The sequence below is a fragment of the Pleurodeles waltl genome, chromosome 2_2 (assembly GCF_031143425.1).
Source record: "Pleurodeles waltl isolate 20211129_DDA chromosome 2_2, aPleWal1.hap1.20221129, whole genome shotgun sequence".
Classification (NCBI taxonomy): domain Eukaryota; kingdom Metazoa; phylum Chordata; class Amphibia; order Caudata; family Salamandridae; genus Pleurodeles; species Pleurodeles waltl.
Window position 1 is genome coordinate 212,248,410 of NC_090439.1, and position 21,576 is coordinate 212,269,985.

Consider the following 21,576-nt stretch of genomic DNA (forward strand, 5'->3'; position numbering starts at 1 on the left):
TAGGGGTGTGTTTAGGTCTGGGAGGGCAGTAGCCAATGGCTACTGTCCTTGAGGGTGGCTACACCCTCTTTGTGCCTCCTCCCTGTGGGGAGGGGGGCACATCCCTAATCCTATTGGGGGAATTCTCCAAACTCAAGATGGAGGATTTCTCAAGGCAGGGGTCACCTCAGCTCAGGGCTCCTTAGGGGCTGTCCTGACTGGTGGGTGACTCCTCCTTGTTTTTCTCATTATCTCCTCCAGCCTTGCTGCCAAAAGTGGGGGCATTGGCCGGAGGGGCGTGCATCTCCGCTAGCTGGGATGCCCTGGGGCGCTGTAACAAAAGGGGTGAGCCTTTGAGGCTCACCACCAGGTGTTACAGTTCCTGCAGGGAGAGGTGAGAAGCACCTCCACCCAGTACAGGCTTTGTTTCTGGCCACAGAGTGACAAAGGCACTCTCCCCATGTGGCTTTGGTGACGAAAGTGGGCCTATGGTAGATGGCCACCAATCTAAAGACTTGATTGCCTAAAATAAGGACCTCAGTCTTGCCCTGGGCTACCTCTGACAGGCAGGCTCTCAGAGAGACTGCTGCGCTAACCAAGCTCTGGGATAAGGTGATGTATCATCCGCATATGATATGATGTCAAACTCATAACGTTTGATGATATCTGGCAGGGGCCACAAATAAAGATTGAAAAGTGTAGGGCTCGATGAGAAGCTCCTGCAGTGGAAGAATCCTAGAATGAAAAGGTTTCAGTTTAACGTCAAAAGAGTGGCCCTGCATGAAGGACACCAGCCACTGCAGTGCATTGTACCCAACTCCAAAGTTCCACAGTCTCTCAAGAAGTAGGCTGTGGGATATGGTGTTGAAAGCAGCACTCAGGTTTAGTAGCAGCAGTGCTGCAGTGTCGTCCAGCTCCAGAATCTGACACATAGACTTAGAAGTGAGCAGAAGGGGTGACTCTGTGCTATACTGGGAACGAAAGCCCGATTTAATTCTATGAAGAAGGTTCTTGGCTTTAATAAACATTGAGAGCTATTGATTCACATATAGTTCTGCCTTTTTCGGAACACAAGGGAACAGCAAGATTGGCCTGTAATTCTCAACTTTAGTGGAATCAAGAGAAAGATTTTTGAACAACGGCACCACTGACGCATGCTTCTATTTTGCTGGAACTTGTGCAGTAGCCAAGGAATTAATAATGAGCTCTCTAAACACTGGAAGAAGCTCATCCTTGACACAGGTATCCAATATCTGTAGTCATGTTCCTTCGAGGAGCAGGATTTGGCTCTTCAGGAACAGAGCTGCAGTTGAAAAAGGGTGAGTGGCAATCACGGGGCAGAGGACACTTGGGTGATGCTGAAGAGACGAGAGTGGCAAAGCAGGGCCGAAGCCACTCAGATGAAGTTGTTGCGATGAGAGTGGCAAAGCAAAGCAGAAGCCGCATGGGTGACGTTAATGCGGTGGGAGCAGTGAAGCAGGGCAGAAGCTGCATGGGTGAAAAGCCAATGCAAAGAGACCGGCACAGCAGGGCAGTAGACACTCAGGTGAGGTTGAGGTAGTTAGAGTGGCAAAGCTTGGCAGAAGCCGTTGGGTGAAAGTCGATGCAATGAGAGCGGCAAAGCAGAGAAGAAGTTGCTCGGTGAGGTTAATGCAATGTGAGCTGCAAAGCAGGCCTGAAGCTGCTTGGGTGAAGTTGCTATGCAAGCGGCAAAGCAGGCGAGAAGCAGCTCAGGCAAAGTTGTTGTGAAGCAAGCAGTAAAGCAGGCCAGAATCCACTGGTGCGGTTGATGTGATGTGAGTTGCAAAGCAGGTCAGAAGCTGCTCAGGTAAAGCTGCTGCAGTGCAAGCAGGTCAAAAGCCCCTCGGGTGAAGTTGTTGGGATGCGAGTGATAAAGCAAGGAGGAGTCCACCTGGGTGAATTTGTTGTGATGTGAGCAGCAAGGGGAAAGCAAGACCTCTTGGAGTCATTCTGGGCTTGGAGGTTGAGTGTTGGGTTACCGAGCAGAGATTAGCAGGCAGCAGGGCGACACAACCAAGCAGGGCAGCAGTTCCTGAGAACATTCAATCTTGGCAGAGTGGTAGTCCAGGCACATAGCAGTCCTTACTTCAGCAGCGTGTCTTCCATCCTAAAGTGTACTGTTTTGAGTGCGTCATGGGACCAATATTTATATAAAAAGTGCCTTTGATGTGTGGGGTGACTACAAAGAGTTCTTGAGAAGTGACAGGTCCACCTTTCAGGTCAGCCTCGGCTTCAGGCTATCAGTGGGAGGTAATCATCTCCTTTGTGTCGACTCCAGACACTACCCCTCTGAAGTGTAAGTGTGAGCCCTTCCCAACCTCCTCCCCAGGAAGACCCAGCAGTATGCAGATGCATGCAGATGGAGCGGAGTATCCTGTGTTGTGGATGTCTGATGGGAATGCACAATTATAACTGTCACCTAACCCAAGTCAGACGTGTATTGGAGATTGGCTGTGGTCACACAGGGCAGTGAGTGCAGAGAAATTGCTACTTTCTAAAAATGGCATTTCTAAAATAGTAATAATAAATACAACCTTACAGGGAGACAGGATTTATATTAACATTCATTGATACTAAACATTTATTAATACTGTTCATCGGTCCTAAACATGATGCAGCTACTCCTCTCAGGTCAGGACTTACAGCCTAAAGACAATATAAGGAATTTCCAGTGCTGTGCTATGAGAGGGGAGGCCTCACTGTAATGAAAAATGACTTTAGGGAGTTTTTCATAAGCAGCGCATGAGAACTTAGAAGTATATACCCTGCCTTTTGCTTACATGGCAACTTGCGCTATGTGTTACTTAGGGCCTACCTTAGGGGTGACTTAAATCTAAGAAAAGGGGAGATTAAGGCTTGGCAGAGGTTTTAAATCCCAAGTCAGGCTGCCATTTATACTGTGCACTCAGACTCAGCAGTGGAAGCCCTTAGACATGTTTACAGGGCTACTTAAGTGGGTGTCACAATCAGTGCGGGCAATTAGTTTGCCCAGGAAAGGTCCATTTGTAATTGGTCTGTAGATGGGTTCAAGCGGGTCCAGGTTTGTTTTCTTTAATAATGGGCATATGTACGCCTTTTTTAGGGCTTCTGGAAAGGTTCCTGTAGTTAAAGAATTATTGATGATTCTTCTTATTGGTGTGGCAGTAGAGGTAGATAAAATAATGTTCTTGAAAATGTGTGGCGGACAGGGTCAGAAGAGCAGCCAGATGGCCTGCTTGCATTGACCAGACCCATAAATTCATTTTGTGATATTTGTTTGAAGGAATGCAGAGGCTGGTTTGACTTACTCTTGGAGGGGATTTTTGGAAATGGGTTGGTACTGGTGGTTTTCCTTTGTTTTAAATAGGGCTCCAACATGTCAGCTTTCGTTGTGTAATGATTTGCCAATTTTCCTGTGAATTCTTGAGTAATGGGATGAGTTCCTTCTGTGCATTTATATTTACGAAATTCAGTGAGAATTTAATGAAATTCATTATTTGCATTCTGAATTCTGTCTAAATGATCTACAGAGCTGAAAATGGGATTCAAAGTTTAAATGCAGTGTAAAAATGCACTTTAAGGTGTGTATATATTTATATATATATATATATCACCTAGTGGAGGTCAGAACTAGGTAGTTATAGTTAGGACTTAGTTTTTATATTTACTTGCTTATACCTTTGGTGCCGGTTACAAATGTTCACGAAAATGTCCCCAAAAATTCAAAGCTCACTTCAGCTGTTGTCTGGAAAGATTTGGGGTCAACTGTTAAGCGGGGGCTGAGAAAAAGGGGGTGCCCGAAAACACATTTTCTCAATGCATTTTTCATTAGGGATTTTAAACATGAATAGCAACCGAACTATTGGACGGATTTACACCAAAATTGGAAGAAAGGTAACTCTTGGTCTGGAAAGTGCCCTTTTGTTATTTGGTGTAAATCCATTCAGCAGGTTTTGAGAAATTAAAGAAAAACTATATAAAACGTATATATATGGAGTGAAAGGTCCACAAACCCTCCAGAACTTGTACTGAGATATGATTGGCTGCCAACACTTCAACAAGGAAGTGTTTGCAGACATCTTGGGACTCGGCTGAAGCCGAATCCTGAAAAAAAGGCAAAATATAGGAATAGGGGCCAGGGACATCTTGACAGCTCATCTCTGGTGCTAGGTTCCCAGAGTGACACCCTCCCCCCTCCACCCCCATCCCCCCATCCCCCCCCCAGGCAAAGAAGCATTTTTGTAAAATGCCACCTCACCGGGGCCAATGCAGGGTGACCGGGGACTGCTACCTCCCCAAGGTAAAAATAGAATTGTATGCGGAGGGGCTGTCCGAACCCCACAGCCCCAGGGACTGCCACCACACTCAGGCAAATGTTGAATTGTATGCGGGGCGCACGACCACCTCCCCACAGCCCCAAGGACCACTACCTCCCCAGGGCTAAAATAAAAGAATGAACGGAGTCTGTTGCTGACTCCCCACCCCGGGGACCACCACCTCCCCAGGACACATACAACATTGCAGGAGACCACACTTCTCCCCTTGTGGAGCTTACATGGCACTGGGTAGCGCCACCCCCTCAGGGCCGGCTCCTGGTATGTCCTGTGGTACCCACCCCTGGGACATAGCTGTTTGCTTTTTCTTGGTGGGAGCTGACAGCTTCCACCAAGCAAAAGCAAACATAACTCTGTTTTATGCAAGGAGGAGCTGTCAAACAGCTCCTGCTTGCAGAAAGCAGAGTTTTTATCTGTTTCTCTGCACTCATATTTGTGTGCAGGGAAACAGATGAACACATTGCTCCCTCAAGCAGGGTGCTGCCATTTAAAGCAGCTCCCTTCTTGTGGAAGCAATGCCAGCTCCTGCAGGAGCAGCTGGGTAGGACCACAGGGGCCTTCAGACTCTCCCACCGTCCTGTCTCCCACTCTCTCTCTCTCTCTCTTCCATCACACAATGCGATGGAAGAGAGAGAAAGAATGTTATTGCACTGGTTTTTCCCTAAAAAAATACTTCAAAGTGTCATACCAGTAAGGTTTTTGATCCTAATGTTAAAGTTATGTTTTGCCATACAGCATAACAGAGTCACCTGTGTCCTGTCACTTTGTAGGTTGAAGGTTCAAATCCTGGTATCTCATGGTTGTGTGTCTGTTTTTGTAATAGATTTTTTTTATTTTTAAGCATTCCTAGTGATAGAGCATATTTCCCCATAAAAATCTTTGGTTTGAATGTCATAGTTATGTCTCAACACTGCATGGGAGGGTGTCACCTGTGGCCTGGTGATTTAGGTGTGGGACCATCACACTGAAGATTGAGGGTCCAAGTCTAGGTGTGTTACTTGTCATTTCCCTGTTTTAATTTCTTTTCAACTTCAAATATTTAAGATATATTCCAAACAGTGATCTCACTCTTTTTATTTGATAAATATAATTTTCTTTTCAATTTGTACAGAAACATCTCGTTTTAAGTATATAATTCATCAAAGTTTAAAAAAGCTCTCTCTCTTTATGCTCCAACTCTCTTGCTCTCTCAATTTCTCTTTGTGAATCTCTTTCTCTAAATGTCTCTCTCTCAATCTCTCTCTTGCTCTCTCTCTCTTCCATTCTACAATGGGATGGAAGAGAGAGATTGCTATTTCAGTGATCTCTCCATATAATGACTTCAAATGTTATAGTTAGGTTTTCAACAAAAAAAAATCACTTCTGTCCTACTGGTAAAGCTGTTGGACTGTCACTCAGTGTGTTGAAGGTTTAAGTGTTGGTATCTCATACAGAGTATCTCTTTATTTACTAGCGTTTTGAATGTTAAACATTCTTAATGGTGTAATATTTAAGTCTTTTTCACCAACAAAATCTTTGGCTTGAATGTCAAAGTTATGCCTGGGTGCTATACACTAAGGAGTCATCTACGGACTAGTGATTAAGGTCTCTGACCCTCATGTTGAGGGTACCAGCCTTAGTGACCTTTAAGCCAACCCCTGCCACACACAGCTGAAGGACCTGGGTGGTGCGGGGTTGGGTGATTATAGAGGTTGGCAGCAGGGCCTGACCGCAGGCCTAAGGTAACTATAACTTGCGCCTTCGCTGTGCACTGCTAAATGCCCCAGATATTACAGTACTCATGACAACTTTTATATTGTCAATAACAATATAAGTGAAACATTAGAAGTCAAATTATTGAGGGAAAAATGGTTTTGTGCGAGTAGATTCAGAACCTAACTATAATGTCCCTGTAACCTTTGTTTTTTTTTAAGTGAATATATATATATATATATATAGGTTATGTAGAAATGTCATGCTGTGTCAACCATTATAGGATTATGGGCCATGGATCCCATTGAAATGTATTGTACTGAATGCTAGGTTTTGAGGGTCACAAAGAGGAGAATGTATAAAGCGTAATAACAGATTTTAGGAATTGTGGTGTGTTCTAAGGTGATTTTACCCTGTGAAAAGCCTTCAGCTGGGATTCCATGTTTCATTTTGAGAGAAAACTGTTTTCTCATGACTTTCTCATTGAGGTTATGGAAGGTGCTCCGGAAGCTAAAATGAAAGCATATTTTCTGTAAATTCAAACTTTCTATCTCAGTCATATGAGAATGAAATCTGACATTTTCAGTAAAACATGTATTTCCAACATGAGCAGCCAGTCAGTTGATTACCTTGGGTTCATCTGCAGTCTCCTAGAGTATTCTAAAGAGCAACTAGAACACTAACAGTTTTACTTATGACGAAAGTGTGGCACCCATGAAGCCATCTTGATTGAATCAAACTAGTAAAACTTAAAACATTTAATTTAGAAAGGAACAACAAGAGGGGGTTCATTCTGTCATAGAAAATATGGTTAGTGCAGTAGGAAGAAGAAATAGGACATGTTTTAAGCGAGTTCTCAAATATCTTCCTCTTTTCCTTCATTAAAATGTTCTGACATGCAGACTGAAACATGCACTTTCAACACCAGCAGCAGACTGCTAGTTAACTCCCTAATGATCAGCAGCTTCAATACAGTGTTCTAATGAGCAACCAGAGTGCTGACATTCTGAACCTATGCCCTCTTTCTAATGTATATTTGGCTGAAGTTCCAAAAAGAAAGTAAAAAAGTAAAGCTTTTGAGTGAACAACGTTTGCCATGTCTTCCGACCATTAAAATGCTTTATTTAAAAAAAAAATGAAATCCCTTTACATGCATCTGTCCTTCACTGCTAGGTGCCGCAAGCTTCCTCGTGCACTGAAAGAATGGCAAGCCTTCCTTGACCTGAAGAAAAACATTGATGACTTCAATGAGTGTTGCCCCCTGCTGGAGCTCATGTCAAATAAAGCCATGATGGATCGACACTGGAAGCGTATTACTGATGTCACCGGACATGCCTTTGATGTAGAGAGTGAAATATTTAAATTAAAGAACATCATGGAAGCCCCTCTTTTGAAATACAAAGAAGAAATAGAGGTAAGATAGCTGTGACAGCATATACATGTATAATTAGCACCGAGATAAAATCATTTAATCTGCCATCACAACTTACTCAAACACTTTTTTCCCAGGCCCTGAGGTCTCAGGGCAGAGACAACTATTACCATCATGCAAACACAGCAGCGCACTTTTGGTAAATGGATGTTCATAGTAGCTTCCCACCAACCTTCCCAAGTTCAGCCCAGGAGTTAATACAATTATCGGCGCTGACAGTACTTTGTGTTTGTGTAGTGAAAGTACCGGTTGTCAGAGTCAAATGTCAGTAGTTTAGCAATTAATTTAACCTGTTCACTGGTGACTTCTGTTACTTGAGACCAGTGTTTAGGAGTGGGTTCTACCAACGGCAGATACCCAGAAATCTAAATAGATATTTCTTCTGAAGTACATTTCAGCTAGACGAACTTTACTTGAGGGAAATAGTAACTTGAGGAATCGACAACCTGTGCCAAACATGTTTTACATTGATTTTGAGCTAAAACATTATGTTAATGTGTTTGTGGCAAAATAAGAAGTTAACCAATTAGGGACATTTGAGAAAAAAAATCTTAAAAAATAAAATCCTGAGTTATTCCCCACTCCCCACACCAGTTTTTTTTTTATAGTATCAGGGAACATGTTGGTAATCACACAAGACTACTTTAGGCAACAAACTTTAGGCAACAAGCATTTGTAGATCTAAAGGTTTGTTCTTGGCAAACTCGCGATGGGTGAAAATAAAAATGAAAAGAAATACCAGCTCCTATATATCCTCACCATAAGCTTGGAGTTGCAGCGGGCCGACCCTCACTGTGAGTGCGGCGATCCTTGGAATGCTACACTTGTAATAAGGCCCTCAATCTTTTGATGGTTGTGACTTGATTACATGTTTTTATTTGGCTTTTGTAGCGTTTTGTGTGGTAAAATGTGATTGATTGACTGAGTCTATAATAGACTAAGTAGGCACTTACATTTTAATGCTTTATGTTATTTTCCTGTTAGAGCCCTATAACACTTCTGCTAACATAGCAGACTTATTTTCAAGGGTTTAAGCCCATATTTATACTTTTTGACGCTAAACTGCGCTAACGCAGTTTAGCGTCAAAAAGTTTTGCGCCGTCTAACGCCATTCTGAAGCGCCATGCGGGCGCCGTATTTATGGAATGGCGTTAGACGGCGCAATCAGACCGGCGCTGCCTGGTTTGCGTGGGAAAAAACCACGTAGACCAGACAGCGCCGGCGTAGGGGGAAAATGGCGCATGGGCGTCTTAAAATGGGGCAAGTCAGGTTACGTCGAAAAAATCGTCTTAACCCGACTTGCGCCATTTATTTTCGACGCCCATCCCCCATCAACATGACTCCTATCATTGTAAAGATAGGAGTCATGCCCCCTTGCCCAATGGCCATGCCCAGGGGACTTCTGTCCCCTGGGCATGGTCATTGGGCATAGTGGCATGTAGGGGGGCACAAATAAGGCCCCCCTTTGCCACCAAAAAAAAATATAAAAAATAAAAAATTATACTTACCTGAACTTACCTGAATGTCCCTGGGGTGGGTCCCTCCATCCTTGGGGGTCCTCCTGGGGTGGGCAAGGGTGGCAGGGGGGGTCCCTGGGGGCATGGGAGGGCACCTGTGGGCTCATTTTGAGCCCACAGGCCCCTTAACGCCTGCCCTGAGCAGGCGTTAAAAAGTGGCGCAAATGCGCCGTTTTTAGCCACGCCAACTCCCGGGCGTCTCTTTTGCCCGGGAGTATAAATACCACGTAAAGGCCTGGGAGTCATTTTTTAGACGGGAACGCCTCCCTTGCATATCATTAACGCAAGGAAGGGGTTCACGCTAAAAAATGACGCACATTCCGGGAACTTTGGCGCTATTCGCCTCTAACGCCATAGTATAAATATGGCGTTAGTTGGCGTTAGTTTTGCGTCGAAATTGCGTCAAAAAAAACGACGCAATTTCGGCGCAAACGGAGTATAAATATGGCCCTTAATGTTTAGTGTGTTTCCTGTTGGTACATTGTAACCATCATCCTATTGTTTGTGGGAATTGTTGTTCACACATGCTTTATATTATGAAATGCTTATTTATATTCAATAAATGTGAGCAAAATTTTGCTCTATATTGATGTTTTTATGTAATTTTATGTCATTAAACACTTAATAACAGTGGTTCTTAAACCGTGGTCTGAGGCACATACTTGGTTGACTGTGACTGCTGAAATTAAATAATATTCACAGGTAAACAAAGTGTATATAAAGTAGCAAAATGTTCAACTGAACGTTTTAAAGCATTCTGTAAATGTAAAGGAATTTAAAATTGGATGCTAATAATTATGTTGGTATCCTCAGATTCATTTGTGGGAGGAGTACAACTGCATCAAACAGAATACAGTTTGAGTAATGGGTGCTCTCAATTGAATTTAGAAAAGATCTAACCTTCCCATCAAAATCAAAATTTTGATTTTGCTTATTTGTATGCTTTTGTGTATTGTTTTGCAGTTCAAATCATCGGAATTGCTTAGACCAGTGACCCAGGCTTCTCAGTAATGACTCAATGCTGATCCCCACATTCCAATAATATTTCACTGGGGGTCCCAGGACTCCAATAATGATTAAGTGGAAGTCCACTGAAGGCAGATGTTTAAAATATCCTGCGCTATAACATAACAGCATGATTACAAGTTTGATGGTCAGCAAACCAGACTGCCAGACCCATCGTGAGGTGACGCTCCTATCCAATCCAGTGCCGTCGCACAGGGGGCCCCCCAGCACCCTCAGAATGTGCAGTATCTGCTAAGCAGACAGCCCGCATTCAGATAGTGCTGGGAAGGGGGCCCCTGCACTTACCACAACTATGTTATGGGCAGTGCAGAGGTTCCCCCTGTGCCCCCCAGCATTTGTTCTCCTCCAGCCTTTTCAAGGTGGTCAGATTGTCATGTAAAGGCTGGTGGAAAACAAGGTTGTAATCAGCACGGCAGTGCTGTCTTCAGCGCTACTGTGGCTAATTACAACCACGACTGCGGTCAGCCCCGACTGCCAAACTTGTATTGTGGCCGTTGGACTGCCACAGCTACAGAGGTCCGACCTCCACCGCTAGTCTGCTGGTCTTCTGGCCCAAAGCTTATAAAGGCGACAGAAGATAAAACTCCAGGGATCCTATTGTGCAAACAAAATAAATAGGCAGTATTTAAAGTTAATAAAAAAAATATATATAATTTAAAAAGCACACTTCGAACTAGCTTTGTCACTGAAGAGAAGGGAACTAGTTTTAGGTGGATGTCAGCAATATGAACAGGAATTGTGCACTCACTCAAATTGAAAGGAGCCAACTGGTAGAGTAGTCTGACCCACTGCCCTAAAGAGTAGTTTGGCACATTACCCCATTCTGTGTGCAGCAGTGGGTGAATGATAATTGAACAGATCAATTGATGAAGCTCGCTAACTAAAAGTCCCTCTATGTGTGTACAGCACATTCAAGGTTTTTGAAAACCAATAGTTATTTAGGTGTTGGTATGTTTTTGTTTATTTCATTTTTGTGGCATATTCTTGCAATAAAAATAGAGAAACCACCTTCACATTAGCTTGCCAAGAACAGACAACTTATTTTTGCTAACACTTGTTACCTAAAGTATTTTACCTAAAATAGTCTCTTGTGATTAGAATGAAGTACCTTGGTCATTTAAAAATGCTGGTGTGGAGGGAGGGAGGACAATAGCTCAGAATTGTAAATTTTATATTGCTTTTCTCAAACTGGTGAAAATATTCCCTTTCCATAGATCCAGAGCACAGGATCTGGTACTAACACTTAGGGATAGTGATTTCCAAATTTATATTTTCTCCGAATTGCAATTAGTAAATCACTATTCCCACTGTACTAAACTTCTATTTTTAAATTTGCGATTTCTAATGGGTCACACAACAATTCGACCAACCCCATGAATATTAATGAGGTAGATCACAGTTCGCAACATATTAGGAGTGATAGTATCACAGTGGTGGTAGCCTGTGGGTGCCAGCAGACCACCATGTCGGTGCTTGCCTTCAAATAAAGCAACCTTTTTTACAAATGTAGCCCATTTGCCTTAAAGGAAAATAGAACTTGCTTAAAAAAACAACAGAAAAGTATACTTTTCATTTTTTAAGAGTAGGCAGTGTTCCATGGGACCTCTGCCTACACTTAAAAATGTTTTTGTCAACATTCAAACAGGGAAGGAGTCTTCTGCAAATGGCTTTCTTTGCACAAATAGTAAAAGATTAATATTTTGAACTGGAATACAATTAGAAAACATTAATACACACCGCTGCGATTCAGTGTTTGGAGGGGATACACTAAACATGCCCTTCCAAAATCTGAATCACAAACCCAAATTACGATTCTGTAGAATTATAATTTGGTGTCTGTACATATAAAAACATTTTTGTGGTTGCAAGCCTCCTGATTGTGCAAACTGGACTATTTGTGACCCCAAAAAAGCTTTTTTCATTTGGCTCATGATGTTTTAGCTCTATATCAATTTCAATATAGACTGGCACTTGGGCTGATGTCTCAAGTCACTATTTCTCTTGTGTAAACCTCTGTAAGCTAAAGTTTTTTTCAGTGATGCAGCAGTCAAGACAGCAGTGGCAAAATGGCTTGGTCTTAGCAAAACATGCTTTTCCAGCCCCTTAAATATTTAAGGCCTAATTACGTGTCTGGTGTTCACTAGACCGCCAGACTCGCAGTGACAGTCTGGACCGCCACTGCTGTGGCAGTCTGACCACCTCATTACGATCACCAGGGTACCGCTGGTATCGGTGATCCAGACTGGCTGACGCTGGGTGCAGGTTGCAATCAGCTTTACAACCTGGTTCTCCATCAGCCTTTTCGTGCCAGTATTACCCCTGTGAAAAGGCTGGCGATGATCAGGTGCAGCAGGTTGCAGGGGTCCCCCTGACCAGCACCCTTGTAATGCACACTGTCTGCACAGCAGACAGTGCGCATTACGAGGGTGTTGGTGCCTCCTGCCACCGGCTTGATTACGAGACGGCGAGAATGCTGCTGCCAATTTTCCACTGGACTGATAGGTGGAAACTTTGGTTTCCACCTCTCAGCCCAGAGGAAAAGTCATAATAGGTCCGGCAGGGAGGTCTTCACTACAGTGGCCGCCACTCTGTCGGTAGTTTGGTGAATGGGTGTTCCCATCCACCCAAATCGTAATTAGGCCCATATTCTACTTGGAATTCAGTTTGGTAGATTGCAGGAACGTACTTCCACGCCAATCGTTATTTACTCCAAGCCTTATTTTGATATGTTCAAATATTGGTTTGACATTTTCAAATCGAAGGCGCAGTCCTTGCACCAACACTTTGCCTTTTCAATTTGAAGTAATGCAAAACTTTAACTGAAAAAATACTGAGGGCATATATATCATGTAAAATATAAGAATATCGACTAGAAAAATATTGTATACCAACATTCCGATATTACATAGGTAAGATGTTTATTTAAATTGAAATTAACATTATTGTAACTAAAACCATATAATTTCAAAAAGAAATTATACATTTGAAAAATGCTTCACATATATCTAAAATAATTTCCACAAATAATATATAAACAATTCTAACATTAAATTATTAATGAATTAATTAAAATACAGTATACAAATAAAAATAACTGTTAAAAATATTTTTTCTAATATAAAGGAAAACACAATATACACATACTTACAAAGTGGTGTTATTCCATTTTTAATAAATGTATAAGATGCTTCTAAAATTACCTTTTAAATGTTAAAACAAGTTAAACATGAAAATTCTATTAGCCAAAAACTGTAAGTAAGAAAACATTTAAAATATACTACTGTTAATCAAATTTGACACATTTGTACAATTTAACAGATGTTGGGGATAATCTGGAAATTTGAAAGCCAAGTATACTTTTATTACTCCAGTCCAACACAGAATTAGAAAACTGCAAGCATTATAAGATGTTTAGTTTTACTATTCTAATTCCAGTCTAACAAATATTGGAGAAAGAAGGTCCATACATGGGTACAGATTTAGTATTCTAAATCCAGGCCAACAACCATTGGGAAAATTGTAAACACTGGGAGGAACTAATTAACTCACCTAACTTCAGACCAGCAATCATTAGGGAAAGTGCATTTCTGGTTGGCAAGATTTACTATTCTAACTCCAGGCTAATAACTATTTGGGAACGTACCTCCATTGGTGGGTCAGATATACTATTCTATCTCCAATCCACTCTGCATGGTGGGAAATGTATATAGTTACCATTCTACTTACAATTTCACTAACATTGATGAAAGCATGTACATGCCAGAAAGGGGGTTACATTTACTATTATAATTTCAATGCAAGAAACGATGGGGAAACTCCATAAATTAGGGAGGGAGGGGGAAATGCCAAATGTACCACTCTAACACACAAACTGTGATGGGAGGAATGCTTGCAGTAAGTCTAACCACTGCCAGTCACTTGGTAGACATTCCAAAATGTTGTTTTTTGCATACCATGCCACCTCCGTTTGGGACCAGACATATGCAAATCAGTCTTGACCCTGATCCAATAGGAACAGTCTAGCTTGAACTGCCACACCAGGTCTTCCGTGAACTAGAACACAAGCAACCCTAGGCTAGTTTCCTCCTGACTGGGGCTCTTCAGCTTGGTTCCTGTGGCACATTGTGCACAGGGATCACATGTGGGCTTCCCCTTGGTAACTTAGGGCGTTACAGCAAACACACATAAGGTGATGAGAGGAATGCTTGCAATTAGTCTAACCACTGGCAGTCATTTAGGGGTAGCATTGCAACTCGTCATTCTTTTGCCCCAGTATGCTGCCTCAGTTTCGACACAGTCAGATGGCAATCACTCTTGCATCTGCTCAAATTGGAACAATCCAAATAGAACTGCCAGGCCAGGTCCTCCCTAAGCTGGAATACAAACAATCCCAGGTCCGTTTCGCCCTCACTTGGGTTGTTCAGTTGGGTGTAGCTTGGTTCCAGTGGCATAGAGTTCTAACTTCAGAGTAAAATTATTTAGGAAAATTGATTTATTTGGAGGATCACATTCACTGCACTCAAAAAATAAAAGTACCTATTAAAAACAAAGTTGTAATTTAATAGAAATGATACAACATAAACTATATATATATTTTAAAACAATTAAAGTAAAACTCAAGTTCACCCTTAAAATACACTGGCCTCAAACAAACCTTTGACTTTGCATAATTCTTTACAAAACAAAATAATTTTTCGTTAAAAAATAAACAATGTAAATATTTACTTAACTACAGATCTAGCTAGTTGTAATTAAAAAAAAACTGAACTCAGATCATATCCCACAACCCATTTGAAATGTAATAAAGTACCTAAGTGCTTCTGTCCAAACTTTTGTATAGCCTTTTGATACTCTAGGGTCATAGTCACCCTTTATAAAACTCTTTAAATTAAATTAAATTAAAATTAATCTAAATTACGCAGACTTATTTTAAAATCTAAATATGAGATAAAAATCCAATTCATTATTGCCAAATAAAAGCATTTGTCTAAATCTCAATTTTTATATATTTTGACTACCCAACCAATATTCTGATAAACCCAACAACATACATTTATAATGTAATAAATAACTTAGAAAATGGTTAAAAAGATTAAGATGATAACAGCAATTAGAAAATTGGACAAAATCAAGAAATGAATCGCCATTTATTAATATTTATTTAAAAATATTACCCAGCCAATCTATCAAAAAACCCATAAACAGGATGTTCATATTTAATGCATAATTACAAAATACCAGTAATAATATATAATTACAAAATAATAAACATTTAAACAAGCACACATTAAAAGATATAACATCATTAAAATAATCAATTGCCAGTAATTAGAATACAGTTTTTTTTAAAAACCTACCCGCGTAACCCCATTAAAACCACCATCCTGAAAAAGTATAGAATACAAAGCTTTTAACAACATTAAATATTGCAATAACATATATAACATTTAAATATAAAACAATAAAACTCCCAAAAACATGATTAGCTCAGTCCTTCTTGGGCAGTCAGCAAGTATACATCTGGCTTGTTTCCTTTGCTGAGAAAACGTGTGCCGGCTGGTGATTCTCCCACACTTGGACCATGAATACAGTAGACAGCAGTGGAGGCTGCTGCCCAGGAGACTGTGCTGGCATGTAGGGTTCTGGTGTAGACGCAGGCCTCTGGCGGTTGATGAGCCCACTTCTGGTGATATGATAATTTAGGTTATGAAGGTTATTGAGATCAGAGGTCACGGTCCTTCTCTTTGCAGTCTTCAGGGCTGCACAACCTGACATGGGCATAGTTCGTCTTACAGTACCACAGTGCGGATGGACCCTGTTCGTTGATGTAGTGGTCACTCTACAGAGGCACATCTGTGGTGCAACAGCACAATCCACTCAAACACTTTGTAGATGAAGTTGCACAGTCTGTTGGTACTCTGGTTCAAGAATGGAACCACATATCTGGAGAGACTGCTCTCATGTTACCTGGAGCACGCACACACAAATCACTTTCCTAATTCTTCTTGTTTGGACAGGTCCTCACACCACTGGGGTCAAACTGCTTCTGGCTTTCCCTGGACAATCCAGCCATTGGAAGAGTTGACAGGCCCCTCCCGTCTCTCAGCAGGCAGGTTAGCTTTGAGATGCTTCAGGCCAGGAGAAACAATTCATCCTTCCAGGCTCAACTCCAGGCCATGTATTCATTGCCTCTGGGAAACAATCTGTCAGCTGTGCTTGCACAACACTCCTTTGAGTACTTTGCGAAGCACTCCCTTCTGTGGTCAAAGAGAAGTTTGGACTGGAACAGTAAGTGGGTCAGAGGCTCCTGATTTTATACAAAGCAGACAGGAAGAGGATTCTCTATCTATACTTTCACAATGAGGAGTAGGTGTGGATCTACTTTTAAATGCCCTTTACAGGCAGTTCTCCAGACGCAGACTTTGTATAGAGTAATATCCCTCTCAGCAAGGCTGTCTGCAGCCTAAAGTACATACAGCAAACAGATGTGAGCTTTCTTCACCTGACTATCAACAGCTGCACTTAACAGCGATCAGAAAAGAGACAAAAAGCTAGCTTTACCTAAGGCACCTTGCCCACCCTGAATAACCAAGACTGCTCTCTTAATCTTCACACCCACATCTAATAAATTGAAATATTCTGGAAGACTAATCAGCAGCTCCTTTCAGGAAGAGGAAGTAATCAAATTCTAAAATGTAACAGTCTGGCTTCCAATACTTCGGGTTACTCATACACACAATGCAGGTACCACATAGGCCACATACACATACACGAATAACATACACCTGGGATGTTAGCACTAGCATCTGGGTTAGCGCACAGAAGCAGAACTTTACACAAGTGGGCCAGTAGGACTCAACTCTAGTGGCACAGATCAAAAGATCTGGTTTCAAATTATGATTGGAAAAACATGGTTTGCTGCCGCTCTAACCACCTCCTAACTCCATGACAGAAATGGGAGTCCATTGTCAAACAAACGAGGGCACACTTGGGGTCAGATTTACAAAAGTGTCACCCAACGTGGGGCAGCAGCCAAAAATGCTGTGCTGCGTTACTTGACAGGGAGAAAGAAGGAGAGCGCCACATCTACAGAGAAATGGCACTTTCCTCCCCTCTGCCTAGCAACGGTGCATAAAACCCTATCTTCTATTGTTAGTGTATATGGTTTTGCATCTAAAATCATCAGTGGTTGTCTGGAAGTGCCTATGTACCATCCATATAACACCCCCTTGATGCTAAGAAGCGCAAAGCAGTGCTTTATGCTGATTTGCATTACTTTTAGGAAACTTGTAAACATTTATGACGCAAACATAGCTCAAAATGTTTGTCAATCTTGCCCTTGATGCTCTTTTCCTGGCCACAAGATTGGTCCAGAACCTCAGTCATGCACAGACTAGATTAGCATGAGACAGGGCCCAAAATAAAAATACAAGATCCCTTATACTCATAGTTGGCCACACAGGGCAGATTAATACAACTGTACCCATCATACCTTAGGATACCCTACCACCCATTTCACTGTGCTTCAGAAAAAAATATTTATCCTTTGGACGCTCCATTCATGGTCCTTCACATACATAGCCTATTGGTTTCATACTTGATCATCGTTCACAGCCTGGTCCCTATAAACCGTAAACCAGGGAGCACTTCGAATATTCTTTCTTTTTCAGAGATTAAAAATAGCCAAGGGACACCCCAGTTTCCCTTTATTATTGGGTGAATAGTACGAATTAAAACCTACTAATCCGGTGTTAATGTGGGGCTACTGCCCTTGCTCCCTAGTTATTAGTTAACTTGTTTCTGCTCCTCTAAATGGTTTCAAAAAAGGTCACAAGCTTTTATCAGGACTATTCTTTTTCAGTGCTCAGTATTTCTCCGTACTGTTGTGTCGGCTCTGTCAACAGCTCTATGTCACATGCAGGACACACGTGTAACATGCAGTAGTCAGGCTGCTTGTCTGTCCCCCAGTTAGAAGGGCATATATTAATGCCTGTTTTCATCAGGTTCATGGAAGAATCAGAAAAATTCTATAATTGATCAAAATTTTAAAATAGACATTGATTACTCAAAAACAAATGTAGATTCACCCACATGGCATGCTAATTCACACTGCTGCATGGTCCTAAAAGCAACTATACCTGAATTTGAGCCCTGTTGCATTATTGGGACAAACAACGTACAGAGAATACATATAGCATACACATGTGGTAACATGATTTACACCACAGAGTACACATAAACAACTCACTGCAAACGTGATATTTGTGTATTAACAGATATTGGTTAGTGTATTTAGTCAACTTAGGATCTTAACCTAACAGGTGAAAATTTGTACCATATATTGGCTGGCGAGGAAAATCACGGTTATCATATTCTAGTATGCAATAAGATCAATGATTAGACCCATAATTGCCTCCTCACAAGATTTCCAAATCTTGGCACTCCCAGGGGTCTCATGCTGCTGTGAAGCCTATATTTGCCCCTGCTCCATCTGCGCCAGTACGTCTGTGTTTTTTTAATGCTGTTTTTAAGCTTGCTTCAGGAGTGTTCCGTGGTTAGTGGGTGGGGATAATACATTGAGGCACATGCATCTGCATGTACTGCAACATGCAATTGGTGTAAATCATGGAACCTTTAGTTACCAATCCCACTCCATTTTTCTGTGGCTGATGGGTGGAATCCCACCCAGAACTGTGTATCTGAATATGCTCAAGAGACTGTCAGGATTCACAGAAATTATAATTTTCACTCTTTATTGATATTTTGAGGGCACTGCTTCTATATTTCTGTGAGGACGTGACCCTTTCTTTTTCCATAATCAAGCACAAATTCATATCTAAACAATCCCTGGTCTAGCATATAAATGTATTTCAGAATTGATTGTTTTATTTGAAAAAAAAGAACAATTGAAGAGATTATCTTGAGCACTGGTCAAGTGACTTGCCAAGGTTCATGGAAATGTAATTACCCCTCAATATGAATCTTATGAGGGCACTACTTCTATAATTCTGTGTTGTAAAGGACCTTATTTACCTTTGCATATCAAACCCAGATTCATAGCTGAACAGTTCCCGATCTGATATATATTTGTATTTCAAAATTGATTAAAAAAAGTGTACTTGGATGAATAGAGTAACAAAAGGAATATCATATGTGGTGTCAGAACACTGACTTTGATACGTTGAAGCCGCTCCTACATTTACCCAACGCAACATTTAAAAGAAATATGTTGAACTAGAGAAATCGGTCTATAGTGATACTCATACTCTTGATAAAGCATATGTTGCTTATGGTTATGCTTTACAACAAGGTCAATAATCTTTTCACCCAACATAAGGACATAAAGACATAAGACAGCAAAACGTTCACAACAAATTAGTTTAGAATGACAGTATGATCAAATGGGTAATATAAGGCAAACTTCAATCTGAAATAAAGTTATGGATTGAATTACAACTCAGACTCAAAGTCATATAAACAATTCTCAAAACAAAGTTATAATGATACAGAATCACCACAGGTTGACCAAGGCAATGGAAAAGACTTAAATGAACTTAAATTGAAAGGACTAAACATTTAACAAAAGCAGTACAAAACATCAAGAGGATACTCTGATGTACGGAAAACAAGCACTTTTTATTTCTTTTAAGCATTTAGGCAATTCAAAAGTCATCTAAGCTTAGCTAGCTAGGGCAAGGGAAATTCCTGCAGAGTACCAAGTCACAAGTTAACGTGCTGGCTAAAACATGTGAGCAAAAAGTGAAAAAGGAAAAGGACAAAAGGAATTTGAAAAAATGACATCTGGAGCAAAAGGCGACTAACTAAAGTTGGCAAAAGTAGGTGTTGGAAATGGCCCTCTCTACACGGTTACCCCCAAACGTTTTGCCTTCCTTCTCCTACTCTTTCTTGGATTTTTGCTTGTTGGCCTTAGGACTTAGCCTGTAAATTAAATATTACATGTGGGCCTGCAGCACTTATTGTGCCACCCACTTAAGTAGCACCTTAAAACTTGTCCCAGGCCTGCCTCTGCAGCCTAAAGGCAGTGTCCCACTGCCATGTTGAGTTGGCATTTAAAACCGCTTGCCAAGCCTTAAACACCCCTTTTATTACATAAAAGTCACCCATAAGGTAGGCCATAGGTAGCCAATAGATCAGGGTGCTGTATAATTTAAAAGTAGGACATGTGTATTTTAGTTTTACATGCCCTACTAGCGTAAAACTCCCAAATTAATTTTTCACCACTAAGAGGCCTACCCCTCCCATAGGATATCCTTGGGTGTTCCTTATTATAGTTAATACGCTGTAAATCTTATACCAGAGGTGGTAGATGATACATGTTTCTTATCTATGTACTTGTAATGATAAACCCTCCTCAGTGGTAAATTCGGATTTAGCATTACAAGTTTCAAAATGCCATTTTTGGGAAAGTTGCCATTTTCCTGCCCTTAGCCCTCTGTGCCTATAGCCTGCCTTAGGCCACATAACTGGGTGTAACTGACAGTTGAGACTTTGTGAATTCGCCCCAGACAATCAAACAATAGGGAATTAGTAAAGCCTGAATGGGCCATTAACTAACTTGATGGGGCGGCGCAGCTAAGCACAGCCCACTTGCAACTGAATAGCTGGGCTCCTACACCACACAATAGGCTTAACAACCCTGTATTGTCAGTGCAGCCAGCTCAGAGCCAGGGCAGAGGAAGCAGGAAATTCCTGGAACTTCGGAGAACCCTACTGAAAAAGTTTCCTAGCAACTAGGAGCAGGGCATCAGGGTATACAAATAGGGCTCTCTGACACACTCTTCAGTTCACTACCAGACCTGTGGAAGAACTCTCAGAGGACTGCCTGCTGCTGTGACCTACTGTGCACTCTTATAGACTGCTGCTGTACCTAGAAGGATTGGTTTGCTGCCTGGAGCCTGCTTGGAACTTTCAGAGGCCAGCTCTGCTGTAGAGCCTTGCGTCACCTCATGCACCCAGGAGTTCAGAAGTGTCTCCAAGGGCTAGTTTAGCTGGTCTCTTATTCTGAGCCACAGGGACATATTAGGTCCTACCATCTTAAACCTTACCTGGATGCAGCCTGAGTGAGTCTTGAATCTCCAAGTGGTCTCCATCCATACCTGGACCTTTGGCTGTGGTGCTTAAGGTGCCCAGGTGGCCATTTTATAAACTGAGGACATACTGTTTTGAACTTTATACTTAAAAAAAAATCATAACTCTGGTTCTACTAATTGTTTTTCATGGTTTTGGTTTCAAATAATGTATTAACATTTTTTTTCTATTTTTCTAAATTGGTTTGGGGTTTTTATTGTGTTGTGTTGTTCGTTTGTTAGCTTTAATTTGGTAAAGATAAATACCATAAAAGCACACCACAATTCACAAATTCATAATTTTACAAAAGAACAGGCTATGTATAAAAATCCTCAAATGTAAAACGTTGAACTACATAAAAAACCTTTAACATAAAACATTTTCCCTGTGTTGTGTTGTGTTGTCACTTTGTTGCTGTTTGCGTACTGCATAAATACTTAATACATTGCCTCTAAGTTTAGCCTGACTGTTTTTTTGCCAAGCTACCCAGGGTAGTTAAATTAGTGCC

The 21,576-nt window shown here is 41.3% G+C and overlaps 1 protein-coding gene across 1 annotated transcript in view; it reads left to right on the plus strand.

Annotated features, from left to right (window-relative positions):
• DNAH5 (dynein axonemal heavy chain 5) overlaps positions 1-21,576 on the plus strand; it is a 4,110,061-nt gene that overhangs the window by 2,104,815 nt on the left and 1,983,670 nt on the right. Inside the window, exon 28 of the mRNA XM_069219645.1 lies at positions 7,179-7,419. Within this exon, the coding sequence (XP_069075746.1) occupies positions 7,179-7,419 (241 nt within the window). The remainder of the gene's footprint in view (positions 1-7,178; positions 7,420-21,576) is intronic.